The sequence below is a fragment of the Girardinichthys multiradiatus genome, chromosome 18 (genome assembly GCF_021462225.1).
Source record: "Girardinichthys multiradiatus isolate DD_20200921_A chromosome 18, DD_fGirMul_XY1, whole genome shotgun sequence".
Taxonomy (NCBI): Eukaryota; Metazoa; Chordata; class Actinopteri; order Cyprinodontiformes; family Goodeidae; genus Girardinichthys; species Girardinichthys multiradiatus.
This window is the reverse complement of record NC_061810.1, coordinates 31,823,071-31,837,213: the sequence shown is the minus strand read 5'-3', so window position 1 is coordinate 31,837,213 and position 14,143 is coordinate 31,823,071. Positions and strand designations below refer to the sequence as shown.

Here is a 14,143-nt window from a genome sequence, read left to right as displayed (position 1 = left end):
AGTATTGAGCAAAGGTGGTTGGCAATGACTATAATGTCAAGTGAATCAATTATTTTTAATTTGTCAAAACATTTGTATTCAAGTATTTCAGGTGAGAAGCAAGTATAAGAGTTCAATTATTGCTCAAAAGATTTTAATCATCAGCTGGCAGCCTAAGGTTGGACTAAAAAAGGAGACAAATCAGACAATTTAAAAAGACAAAAAGGATTTTCAGTACCAAGTTGGAATCACACATTCATTTCATTTTATTTTGTTCACCTCTCACACAGAAGAAACCTTGATTACCATTTAAAGTAACATTTTCAGGATGTCTGCAGCAAAGCTGCACAACAAAAGGTGTTTTTACAGCTGCCAATACAAATATCAGTCATTTTTAGATTTGGACTTTTCATACATTCAGGTGAGGCAATATTTTAATCACTGTAGTATACTGCAGGAATGCTCTTTATGGAAGATTAAACAAAAAGATGAGTACAGAGAAACTTTACACTTTCAGTTTATCCAGCATGTTAGACTTTTAAAATATTGTTTATATGCACACTAAGAGGTAAACTCCACAGACAAAAAACATTGTAGCTGATCAATCAACTGAAATAAAATACAGTTTTCTTACAGATTGGATCTGATACCACACAAATATTTGGTGTTTTTAACTATCTAGTGAATTTGTAAAATCTTGCCCTAAAAATAAATATTTATTGTGTATTGTGCTTAAAAGTTTGGTTTCCATTTTCTAGATTTTGATCCATCTGTTGTATATTATAAAAATGTTAAAGTGCTTGAGGGCTATACCAATCTGTAGAATATGCATATCACAGTAGCGACCTACTCTTATAAATAATGAATATTAAATATAGACTACTCTGATTAGTAAATACGTTTTAAGGCATTGTTAAGAAAACGAGGCAGGATCCCAGCAGCTATTTCTTCAATTTCTCCACTTCCTTCTCATTCTGCGTTTTTTCCTGAAGCTTGTAGTCTTCCAAAATGGCCTGCGCCGTTTGCTTTCCAGTTCTTTTAACCACAGCTTTGATCCCCAGGTTGTCAATATTGCAGGCAGTAATACCGACATTAATGGCAGAATTGACCGCGTTGTCTGTGGCTTGTCCTGCCGCGCTGCCGTACCTGGCAGCAGAGTCAGATCAGGTGAGACGTCAGAGTAAAAGAATTAATTAGACGCAGTGCAAGGATTGCAAAGATGTCATGCAGAATTTACATTTAAGAATTGCACCCATGCACATCCACAATCAAAAAACAATGCTCTTAACAAAAATCTGCTTTCAAAATTCAATTTAGAATTTGCTTTAAATAAAAAGAATTAGGCCATTTAAATTATTGCAAAAGCTCTTTCAATTATTATTCTGCTAATTGAATCTAAGAATGGTTTAAATAAAACCATCTTTACAACCCAGAGTTTTGAAATTCTTTAGACATAATTATTTAAACATACAAACAATCAACTCCAATTCATAGAGTATGGAAAGATGTTAAGAGTCAGACAGAAATCTGTGATGCAGCATTGTGAAGTAAGTTAGCACAAGCAGAGGAAAGTAAAGTGAACTGGTGCTGAATAGGACTGTGGAGTGGATTATGCAAAACCAAAAATCCTTGGAAGAAAAGGGAAATATGCCTGTAATTAGTTTTTTGAACAAATGATGCAGCTGTGTATTGTTAGGAAGTATTACTGTTCTTCTCATTAGATGTGTCAAAGATGTTTTGTAGACCTCTATATCTGTAAAGCAAATTGTAGAGCAATACAAGTGAGTACATATTTGATTTGGCTTCTATAGTGTATAAGGGTCATTTTCAACATACAAAGAAAAAACATCTAGTAAGCTGTGAAAGTGGTGAGGGAAAAAAGTGAATGCACAAAAACCTACTTATGTTTCATGGTGGTGACCGTTTCTGCTGCAACATTTGTGGTGATGTCCTTAGCTGCTACTTCCAGACCATTCCACACAGTGGCAAATCCTAGTCAAATACAACATTTACACATACTCTATTAAAGACACTTTTCTTATATTTTTCTAAAACTGAGTCAAGTAAAAACTTGCACCTATATCTGGGTTGGATGCAAATCAATTAACCATTGGGATTAATAAAATTGTCTAAAGCTGGTTTCATAATGTTATAAAACTAGCTGGTGCAAAAAATGGAGTATATCACACAAAAATACAAAACATATTGGAGCTCCCTCAGCAAGTCTACTCCTAAAATGACTGCAAACACACGTTCACCCTCCAAGCTAAACAAACGCTACCTGGGAAACATATTCATACCCATTAACCTTTTCATATTTTGTCATGCATCGACCACAAACTTCAGTAGATTTTAATTGTGATTTTATGTGACAAACACAAAATAGTGCAGAATTGTAAAGTAGAAGGAAAATAGTTGAAATTTTCTTTACAAATAAAACATTTCAAAGTGTGGCACGCATTTGTTGTCTTATGTCTAAAATATTATTCCATTATGCGTTGCAAAATAGCTCAAGCTCAATCAAACTAAACTCAGTTTAGATGGAGAGCCATGTACTTGCAGTTTATCCTCGACCGGTCGGGTGTCCAGTGATGTTCTCTTAGAAACATCTGAACCCTTCACAGTAGAGCTGTATTTCTACTTAGATTTAATTACACATGTGTGTACTCTGTTTAGAAATTCAGTGACTTCTGACTCTGCACTGAATCTTATTTTGGGGTATCACAGTAAAAAGGAGCTGAATGTTAACACACACCACACATCATTACGAAGACACTAAAAACTATGCACCTTTACCCTTCTTGACAACAGTGCACTACCTTTTATTATAGGACAATACAAGACAATTAAATACATTAAGGTTTTGGTTGTAAGGTTACATAGTAATGTGAATGAGTTAAAAGGAAATACATACTTTTAGAGGGTATTATATAAAATCCTTTGAGGTTACATAAAGTGTAGTTTCTCCCTACCTTGCACTCCACTGGCAGCTACCACCATTGCTCCATCGATGTTCGAGCGCCCATCCTTATCTTTCTTCATGGACTCAGGAATCAGCTTGCCTCCATGTTTTTTCACATGAGGAGCCAACTCTCGACCAACACAGTTAGCCACAGTACACACCCCGTCCACTGCAGAGAAAGAGTATCACTCCATTAGAGGTTCACCGCAAAACCCACTAATCGCACAAGATCAGTAAAACATGCCGACTAAAGACGTGTTAGTCACCTAGAAACTGGCTGACTTTAACAGCTCCTCCTGTTGCTTGCTTTGCCACATAGAGGCTTTTGGTTACAGTGGGGCCGACATCGGTGGGCTTGTCCTCTGGAGTGATATGTTCCCTGAGTTTAGACGCCCCCTTTTGAATAGCCTTGCCTGTGTACTCAGCACCTTTGACCAAACCCCAGCTTAACCAGGATGCACCTAATAAGATCAAATAGGGTCAATCTGGATCACAGAGATATACTTCTGAGCACTGTATATTCATACAAATAAAGTATGTAGATACTGGAATTGAAGGACACCATATGACCTCACCAGTTAAGATCCCATTTGCCACCTTTTCACTCCATTCAGGCAAACCATTCTCCTCTTCGGTCTCTGCTGGTTGTGTCTCCTCAGGTGCAGAAATGGACACCTTCTGACTAAGATTAACTGAATCTGCAGCTTCATCTGGGGACTGACCGAACAAACACATTTATTGGTAAGCAACTGAAAAACGGCAAACAATGTATGAGGACTGCAATCAAGGATTAGTTGCCAGTCCAAATCATTGGAGAAAAAAAATCTGGCTCCCAGTTCAGGCAGTACACAAAACAAAGAGACAGAACACAATAGCTCCTCTCATTCTGGGCTTCCCATCGCAAAGTGCCATCTGTTTACCCCAAACTGACTGCCATTTTAAAGAAGGCCGTGCAACATTTGAGCTGAAAATCTCAAATGTTCTGCTTGAACCAAAAATAAAAACAATAAAAAGAGCTTACTCTCTGACAGGGTACCACGTCCATCAGAGAAGATATCTACCCTGATTGCATTTGTGGAAAGTGACCTTGTCTGGCATTTCTCTGAAGCAGCATCTCTCCTTACACCAAGACTGAACTGACATTTGTCTTTCAGCCGAGGCTCTGAGGTTGTTCGAAGGGCTGTAGATAAGAGCATTATACCCGATTAATTCTCCTCACCTGCCAGTATCAAATCCCTACACTGCTGAGGCAGGGCTAACTCGGGGAGGGATGCCAGATCAGAAGTAAGTAGAACCAGGCGTTTCATGCCAGGTTAATGTGATTTAAAGAAAAATAGAAAATTCTCTTCGGTCAGCAGCCTTTACATATCCTGTATACAGCAGCAACTTTTCTATAAGAGCCAAAGATCAATTACTTTCAAGATTTTCAGGCAGGCCATAAAAAAGCAGTAAAGTTAAATGCTAAAAAATACACGTATCTGTTAAGATGTTACAGAAAAAGTATTCAAAACCACAAACTCCAATGTATTTTATTAGGATTTTATGTGATAAACTTACACAAAGTAATGCATAGCTAAAGAAAATATTATTTATAAACATTTCTATAAATAAAAATCTGAAAAGTGTGGTATGTCCCTTGAATATAGACCACCTGTGTGTAATTTAATCTCAGTATGAATGCAGCTGTTCTGTGGAGCCGCGGGGGTTTGTTAGAAAATATTAGTGAACAAACAGCATCATGAAATCATTGATTTCGACTGAAAATTATTGTTATTCCACCAAGAAGTTTGTTTGGGGTTAGAAATGAAACAGGCATATCTCAATAGATAAAATGTAAATGGTGAATCAATTTTTAAAGCAAAAATATTGCTGTTTTTAATTTACACTTTAATTAAAACCAGCATGTTAAAATCTATTTATATCCTTCTCAAAAGTCAATGAAAAAGGCTTTATTGGCATCCCAGCAATCAAACCCTTCGTATAATTGTTGACCACCTTTGGTATGCTTCCACTTGTATTTTGATTATCTTGGGAGATGAGTTCATCATTTTTAAGGTTGGATGGCCTCCTTGCCATCACCCTAATCCTCAGCTCCTTTTCTCAGATTCTCCTAGATTCCAGTTGGAACCGGCTGGGCCATTCCAAAATGTTTATATCAGTGTTTCCTAACCCTGGTACTCAGGGCCCACCGTCCTCCATGTTCAAATGATTCCATTTACCTCCTACATGCCCTCAAGTGCTACAGAAGCCTGAATCAACCTTTCAGTTAAATCGGGTGTGTGGCAGCAGGTAAGCACCTAAAACATGTAGGATAGAGGGCCCTGAGGACCAGCGTTAAGAAACCCTGGTTTATGTCTTGACATCTAAACATACTTGTCAAATTAAGAGATTACTTTAAACCTGAATCTGCCAGGGATATGGATAAGTTTGGGAACAATCGTATCTCACGGATTCAACTCTACATTTAAAAATAAAGAGTATGACAGAGAGCAGGCTTGAAGACAAATAGTCATGGAAGCAGGCATGAGGCCCTTTCTAACTCTGGGGGAGCTGCAGAGATCCACGGCTAAGGAGGGAGAATCTATTTGTCAGAACGAAAAAAAGCCATTGCTGAATGAATGCCATAAGAAGTCAAATTTAAAGTTTGCCACAAGCCTTGAGCTGGGGTTAAATGACATACACTATGTGTGGTTGAATATTAATGCTGGACATCACCCTAAACACACCATTCCATGTGAAACACAGATGTGGGAGCATCATGTTCTGGAAATGTTTTTCATGAACAGGGACAGGAAAGCTGAGAGTAGATAGGAAGATGGATAGAGCTAAATCCAGGACAGGTCTGGAAGAAACTATGTTAGAGGCTGCAAAAAACTTGAGACTGGGGCAGAGGTTCGCATTCCACCAGGACAACAACATTATACTGAGAGGCCAGAGTTACAGTGGAATGGTTTAGAGCATGAATTCAAAGTAGAATGTGTGAGAAAACTTCAATTATTATTTACAGATGCTCTTCATCCCGTCTGACTGACCATTTTCAAAGACTGAGCAAAAATTGAGTCTCTAGATGTGCAAAAGAGAAAAATAATGCCACACTTCTTGGACAACCATGCATCCTTTCATTCCACCACACAAGGATGAACCACCTTGTGTTGGTCTGTCGCATAAAACCCCAATAAAACACATTGAAGTTTCTGGTTGTATTGTGACATGTGAAATAGTTCAACTGGAATACATTTTTTGCAAGGAGCTGTACAGCATTAGAGGGAAAACATATTTAGGATGCCAGTGAGATAGAGCACAGGCATGTCAGGTTAACAATAGCAGCTAAAGCTCAGAGTTAGGCCAGAAATGTCAACAAATAAAGTAATGATTTGAAAAGTAAAGATGACAACATCTCAATGCCCGTTGCACTGCAGAACACTCAAAGTTCAGCACCATTTTCCTAAAATAACTCTGTGAATCCCAGCAGGACATGAGGATTTGCTAAAAGCGAATTGTGTAAATATCCATTGGTGACTTTCAACACCGAGAAGCCGCAATAGAATGAATGACAAAATGTCACCTATAGTGTTACACATCTAGAAGTGCACCCTCACCTGACTTGCAAATAAAACATTATGTGTTGTTGCAGACATCACAATGCAGAAACACCGACCTGAACCCTGAGATCTGTCATCTGGGATAGCAGGTCCTTAAAAGAGTCTCTGTCTGCTGCAGGGAGCTCAGACGACAACACCACCCCCACATAGTAACCTGGACCTGGCGCCATCATGTCCGGAAACATAAAAACCCCAGTGTTACACAGTAGCACTGGGGAATCCACAGACATCAGAGGGTAGAGCCAGTCACACACCTACCAGGAAGCAAAGGACAGTTAGGAAAACACCTGGAAATGGCAGAAAAATAAAAGCAATTAATGCCTGATAGCAAAAGAGATGGTAGTAATGTGTGACAGAATCTAATTTTTTGATTTATTCCTTAACAATATATGGCAAAGCACAACATTGGGTGAATTTACATGGAAGTCCAAGTAAATATATTAACAGAGAGAGGTTCTCAGGGTTGGAATAAAACTTGATTCATACTGATGAGGAAAACAATACGGCCAACCAGAGAACACTGCTGTCCTCTGATCGCTGCATGTCTAACACGATTACAGGGCACACCAGTGTAAGAGAGGGTTTATATAATTACTCTCACTCATGTGAGTCATTGATGTCATCCCATAGAAGGGAAGGATGCTAGGGAAATTCCCCAGCAAAGACCAACATTTCAGCCTCATGACCCAGCAGGAAAAAACAAAACAAAACAAAAAAAGAGCAAAAATAATTTAACATTCAGTGTGTTCTGGACTGATCTGCACTCTCGGTAATGAACTAATTTGTTTACCTAGTTTTTATTAGTTTCTTCTTATCACAGGCAGTAGTGTGTACGCAGAGCCTCCACGTTAAACAAATCAATTTAGTGGTTCAAAGATCTGAGAACCTTTAACCAAACAAAGCTCCATGGCCTTGCTTAAGTTGTCTTCCCCTTTATTATTCCTGTTCATGGACTCTGGATGCCTTAAACAAATACTTCTGCCATGTACTGCCAATTCTTTTGTTTTGAAAGCTTTTAGCTTAGTCTAGCTAGTCTGTTTACTGTTTCCCCTAAACAGAAACAGTCAAATTGCAGCTGAACTTTCCAAACAGCATTTAAAAGAGCTCTATAGTATTTAATTATAGAAGCAGAATCCCAAATAGGTAGCATTTAGTGATTAAGAACAAGTGTAACACGTCTAATCCTGATCAGGTACTCTCTGCTGGATGACATCATAGTCAATGGGATTAGGGCACTCACATGACTGTGTACACAGGACAAGGAATATTGATCATTAACAAGCCTATCTCCTCCTCAGTCAAAGAGATCTTAAAAAATCAGGTTAAAGGGCACAAGACCAAGTAAAGGCAGATGGTGACACAACAGTAATGAGATTTGTTTTCCACCTATTGCACCAGACAGTCATGAAGGTTAGTATAATCATCATCATCTGAGGGTTTCTGTCCTACCTGCAGAAATGCTGGCGGCCTCCTGGGAATCCTATCAGAGAAATCACTGGTAAACTTCACTAGCCGCAGGTAGCCAGGGTATGATGGGGCGCTTACTTGCCCCTCAGGTGTGACGAAGAATATCTGAACGCCATAAGGGATGTACAGCAGCTCCTCTCCATCTTCACCCATGCTCTGGGGAGATGATGTGGAGGTAGATGTACGACTGTAGAAATCATCCCCAACCAGTGACATCTCCCCTGATTCTGTCCCATAAGAGATAGAAACATGGCCATCAGCAGCCTGAGGAGAGTAAGCTGGGGGCTGTTCGACTTGAACCACTGGGCTATGGCTTGCAGCCATGCCACCTACAGCTGCTGCAGCCTGGCTTGGTGGGGCTGGCCTTGGTGGGGCTGGCCTTTCGGGCTTTTCTTTAGTGCCGAGCTTTGGGTAGAGATCTCCTGCAGACATATCTGCACCACTGGAGCTCTTTGTGGTTGCAGATGTAAGGTCATAGCTGGTCTCCAGCACTGCAAGGCGTGTGGTGATGTTGTTCAGTGTCTCCTGCATCTTCTGCTGCATTTGTCGGGCTGATTCCCATGAGCTGCCAACACACTCCTCTCCCCGAGAAGGCACACTAATGCCCCTGAGAAGATGCTGTCGACCTCGCTTGTAGAGCTCCAGAGCTTGCGACTTTTCTCCAGCTTCATCTGCTGATAGTCCTTGATTGATGCACTGAAAGGCACTTTCATAGCCATCTTTGATCACTTGGAGTCTGGCATTATCAAATGCATCTTGTTTGGCCTGCTCCATTCCCTCTGACACAAGAAGTTTCACACATTTTAGCAGCATAAACTATCACGTAAAAGCAACAATTAAAGAAAACAAACGTATCAAGTTCAAGATACGCTAACCTTTAACTTTTACTTTGGGGCGACACCTCGCCAACACCTAACTCAACCAGATCTTCAGATATTAAACATGTCGCATGTTTAAGTTTACATGGATGCTATCAATAATACACTACCTAATCGATACGGGCTCTTTGAGTTGGACTGTCTCATATCTGAAATGTTCTCATTAGCCTCCATGCTAATTCTGATGGCTAAACGTAAAGCCCACGACGGCTAGCATCTCTTTATAAACAACGTCAGCTGCAACAGCTGGACTAAAGTCTGTCATGTAAATAGATGTAATGTAAATACCACCGAGAACTTTGCTAACATGACGTTTACAGCTAACATAGCTGCGTGAGCTTATTATCATGCAGCGTCTTACCGTAGTGGGTCAGGTATCAAAGAGCAGCTTAATTAGCACTTAGCAGTCCTTAAGCTGACGTTTTTTCCAGGTACTGAACAGTCTTCACAAATACACCTGCTTGCTAAAGTTAAGTAGGTTCTGCTGTTTGACGACTCCCAAAACAGTCAAGAGTCGTATTTCGATGTCGCTGCACGTCCTCATGACCTTTCGAATCAAAACTGTCGTGACCGGAAAACTAACGCTATCATTGTCGTTATTAGCACAGCTTTGCTTTTATTGTGAAAGTATTAGCGGGAAGTATAACTGACTAAATTCGCAGTTTTTCATTGTGACCACTGGAGGCAGCAAAGATAAACATTATAACGAGTTGCTCTGTCTCTCCATTGTGTGTGTGTGTTTTGCGGCTCTTTACAAATTTTACGCAAGTGCAAAAGTGGCTGAATTATAAAGGGTGTCGGTTCCTTGTATCTGGCTGTTTGCTGCCCTCTTGTGGTCACAATCTATTAAAATGTTTTAATTAACAAGGTACAATTAAGCATACGAAAATCAGTGAACTGAACTGAAAAAATTCTGAAAATAAAAAAAAAATAAAAGAATGTATAAAAAACTTAAATATACCAAAAACGTGAGGGGTACATGTCAGATATTTAAACTAAATTACTTTATGATTACATTTATTTAGGGTCTTCATGGCTTTCGGATTTATTGAGCCTTCCAGGGTTCCAAAGTAGGCTTTTAGTTCAGCTTGGAATTTAAACATATTTGGGGTTTGCATTCGACCACTTACATTTATTAATATAACATTTTCCAAATAAAATAAAATAAAAAATAAAACAAATGAGACTTGATCAGCTGTTTTCTATCACTAAAGAAAACACACACCGCTTGTTTTACAACCGTTAAAAAAGTTGCACTAACATTATTGTTTGCGAGAAATACTTCTAGAATTAAACGTCTGAAGAAAACGAGTTAAACGGGCCTGTAGAGGCTAAAACTGAAAAAGGTACTGTACATATACGTGCACGACCTCTAAAGTCAGTCAGCTTACTTCGTAGTTATCATCTTGAAGCTAGCGTTTATTCCAGCTAGCAAATATTATTTTCACACAATACACCTGCTGGATAAATTTAAGCAGACTCCTGTTTGATAATACTCAAAAGTCAAGCGTTGTTTTCATTTTCCCCCGCGTACTTCCGATCTTTTAAAGCAAAACTGTCATGACAGGAAAGGCTAATTTTATCGTTACAATTTTCTTTTTTTTTTTTACTTTGCTTTCATTGTGAAAATAACAACCGGAAGTGTAACCATAGAATGGACAGCAATGTTATGAATAAAGCTGTCCGGTTATGGTGAGTTGATATGCTAAAGCCTTTTACTACTTTACTGATATAATTATTACAATGCTTTCTTCTTTGTAGTACATGGTGTAAAGCCTATTTTCTGCCTTTTTGTGGTCGTGTTGTGGCTGCACTGCTGTGAAGATGCTACCTATTAACCTGCAAAAAGCATAGACACTTCCGGAAAATATTTTCAAAATAAATCTCTGACCGGAAGACGAACAGTTCAGACACAATTTGTTTTATAGTGGTCTGTAGAGGTAAAAGTTGAAATGGTCAAATATGAGCGAATGTGATGGTAATAACTATGGTGGATACATTTACGTTTATAGCTGAGCTTTAAGGCAAAATATAGGCCTTAAGTCTTGAAGTGCTCTTGATAGAATTCAACCACTGCTCTCTTGTGCTCTTGCACGTAACCGCAGCACTTACTTTTAATGAAGCCGAGCTTTCTCAAAAATAAATCTTTGTACCGAATAGATAGAAATTAAAATACAAAGAGTTTTTTAATTAATCTTTAAAGGTTGGTACTAAAAAAGTAACCCTTAAAACTGGGATTAATAATGATAAAACATTTCCACAAGGCCACAACTGAGTTGTTAGGTTAACAAATACGCCGGAGTCTTCAACGTTAATGTGGTTATAAACATAACTGTTGCTCACTCCATTTGTCAATCTACTATTAAACAAAAACACGAACATTTACAGCAAAAACTTTTCAAGATTTGGCTCTGGAAATAATATGAATATGAAGTCAATATATAAATGCTTTGAGAAATCTGAAGCGATTATTCTTAACCCTCCTGTTGTCATTTTCTGTATAACCCCCAATATAAACAGCTTAATTGAATTTTAAACTCCAAATTTCATCTTACATATTGTCATTGAGCTCAAAATGTGTGAATACTTGAGTTTTCCTTCTTCACTTGAATTTCTATAGCTTAAGAAAAGAAAAAAATGTGCAAAATGGAGTTTTGAATACATTTTTATTCATCCCAATGACTCAGTTTCATTTTTTTTCTCCAGCGAACAATTTAAGACAATGTATAATACAAAAATATGAAAAATAACATAACCCATTCAACTAATTAGCACATGTAGGGCAGTATACAAGTGCACAGCCCTTGTAGATATATTTCTTACACCTGCAGCACACAGTATGTGTTTTACAGCCCTTCTTTTTTGAGGGCAGAACTGACATCTCTTCCTCTTACTTGCCCTAGCTGGGGAAGTGGCTGTGGTAGATGGATCCTCAGGTTGATCAGGAGGTCCTGCACTCTGAATAGCTTTCACAACTGCTGCTGAAGGTTCTGTGCGGGAGACATGCTTCCTTCTTGCAATGAGTGGAGTTACAAGTGCCTTTCCTAGCTGCTCCAGGAACAACCTCCTCTTGTTCTGCTTATGAGACATCCAGGTTGGGTTGATCTTTCTCCAAATCACAAAGGCATTGTAGGAGGAAACATCAATGATGTTGTGGAAGATGACCAGAGGCCAGCGGGCAGTCATTCTTCTGCAGCTATATGTTCCAATCACCTTATCCAGGTTGTCCACACCTCCTTTGTTGCAGTTGTAGTCTAGGATGATGATTGGCTTCCTGTCCTCACGATCGCTAATGTCACCGTCTGTGCGCAGTGTGCTCAGAAGACCTACATTCTTGTTTTTCTTTGGGAGGTAGGAAACTAGAGTGGTGTTGGGCATGAAGGCAAACTTTGTGGAGAGGACCTCTCTCCTTTGACGCAGGCAGTGCAGGTGGGAGCTCAGGCTTATTCTTTCAAACTGTACCAGCCATGGTGATCTTCCTCTTCAGGAGCTGCTGTCCGAGTTGATAAGAGGTGAAGAAATTGTCACATGTCACATTGTGACCCCTCAGTCCCTCTGTCACATCAAGCACAACTCGCATCCCCTGGTTCTTCTCTGGGTATTCACTGGTCGGCTTCCCAGTATAGACTTGCATTTTCCAAGCACAGCTTGATTTGGCATCGCAAGCCACCCATGACTTGATCCCATATTTTGCTGGCTTGCTGGGCATATACTGCCAGAAAGGACAAAAGACATTAGCATCAGTGATTAGTATCAGTGTCACAGGAAACAGTCAAAGAAATCAATAGTGAAAATCACTTTTATTACAAATGTGAAAACAGATTACCTCTAAATGGAACCAGTTGTTCATCCACTGTTACGTCAGGCCCTGGATCGTAGAGGTAGGGCAGCCGCTCCACCCACTTGTCCCATACCTCTCTTATGGCCACAAGTTTGTCTGTCACACGTCTTGCTGGTCTTGACTCACGGTCATCAAATCGTAGCAGTCTTGAGTAGGTGTGAAAGACGGAAAATTCGCCTTTCACTCTCAGCATCTCATAGACTAGCTGCAGCCTCACCTTGGGACCTGTATACACCTGCTAAGATTAGCAGCCCTAAGTAGGCCTGCAGGTCAATCTCATCCATCTTTTTCCAGCTGTCTCCATATTTGCGAAAACCCTCCAGATGTCTCATCCCCAGGATTATTTTTTCTATTGCTGGTGTGATAAACAGGTAGAATGTAGAGACAATATCATGGGCATGAGAAACCTTGTGGGTCCTGGGGTCATCTTTATGATGTTTTGTTCTGCACGCCTGCCGTGTTGGTCATATGCTGCTGAGGACCATGTTATTTTTGCCATTTTTTGAAAGGAAAGTTTCTCTTTCAGCTTCAGGGTTTTCTTCTTCTTCTGAAAATGATTCATCATGCTCTGGGTTGTATTCCTCCCCATCTTCTTCCATCCTCCACTTCCTCTTCTGAATCAGAGTTGTCTTGCTGGACATCTGAGAAAATCATCTCTACAGCGTCTTCAGCAGTATATCACTCACTCATGGCTTCAGCATAGACAGAATTCGGGGTCCTGTTATCTGCAGCACCTTTATAACCTCTGGAAATAAACAGGTGGTCTTCTGAAGCCTGCGAGAACACCGCCTGTTTACTTCTGCTACGGATTGATCTGAGACACATCTAAAACATTGTAACATCCTGTGATTTGTAAATAACTCTGTGACCTTGATTTCAACTCTATTTGTCTCACGGGTCATTTTGACCCGAAGACCACCTTTGTACCTTTTTTTTGTACAGCTTATATGGAAATATGAATAAAAACAACATTTCACTTTTTCTATTGTTGGGGCCAATCTAGGAAAAGTCATCAAATGTCAAGTTAAAAAAATAGCATTAAGTGGATTTTTTGAGGGGTCCTTTTGACCCGAGGACAACAGGAGGGAACATTATATTAACCCATCTTCCACATCATCGCAGGTAGACCGAGCATGACAGAATATTAAAGACAAGTTTGTTAATAACACCTTTAGACATCAAACATTTTATTCTTAATTATTGTTTAACTGTAAATCTACAAATTTATTCTTAAATACCTAAACTGTTTTTTTAAGACACATATTAACTGTCCAAACACAATATTGGGTCCTTAAAAAATGCGCTTCTTTAATTATTCTCAAATAACAACGTTTATTACAGCAATATCAAATCCACTGTTCCACTGACATGGGTTTAGATCTACTTATTACTATCTACTTATTTGCTGTTAATT

General features: G+C 39.3%; 1 protein-coding gene and 1 pseudogene across 2 annotated transcripts; both read right to left on the bottom strand.

Annotated features, from left to right (window-relative positions):
* Positions 1-221: 221 nt before the first annotated feature.
* spartb (spartin b) lies at positions 222-9,494 on the bottom strand. Of its 2 annotated transcripts, XM_047392446.1 has the most exons (9): positions 9,250-9,494; positions 7,993-8,789; positions 6,600-6,797; positions 3,517-3,658; positions 3,208-3,402; positions 2,952-3,110; positions 1,881-1,971; positions 1,686-1,732; positions 222-1,125 (listed from the first exon to the last, which is right to left on the bottom strand). In XM_047392446.1, the coding sequence occupies exons 2-9, from the start codon at positions 8,782-8,784 to the stop codon at positions 929-931; spliced, it is 1,821 nt and encodes a 606-aa protein (XP_047248402.1). In that variant the 5' UTR covers positions 8,785-8,789; positions 9,250-9,494; the 3' UTR covers positions 222-928. The 2 variants fall into 2 exon arrangements, with proteins under 2 accessions (XP_047248402.1, XP_047248403.1); XM_047392447.1 differs by lacking the exon at positions 1,686-1,732 and having other exon boundaries at positions 9,250-9,488.
* A 1,745-nt stretch (positions 9,495-11,239) lies between these two features.
* On the bottom strand, positions 11,240-13,228 carry LOC124884685 (annotated as a pseudogene).
* Positions 13,229-14,143: the final 915 nt, after the last annotated feature.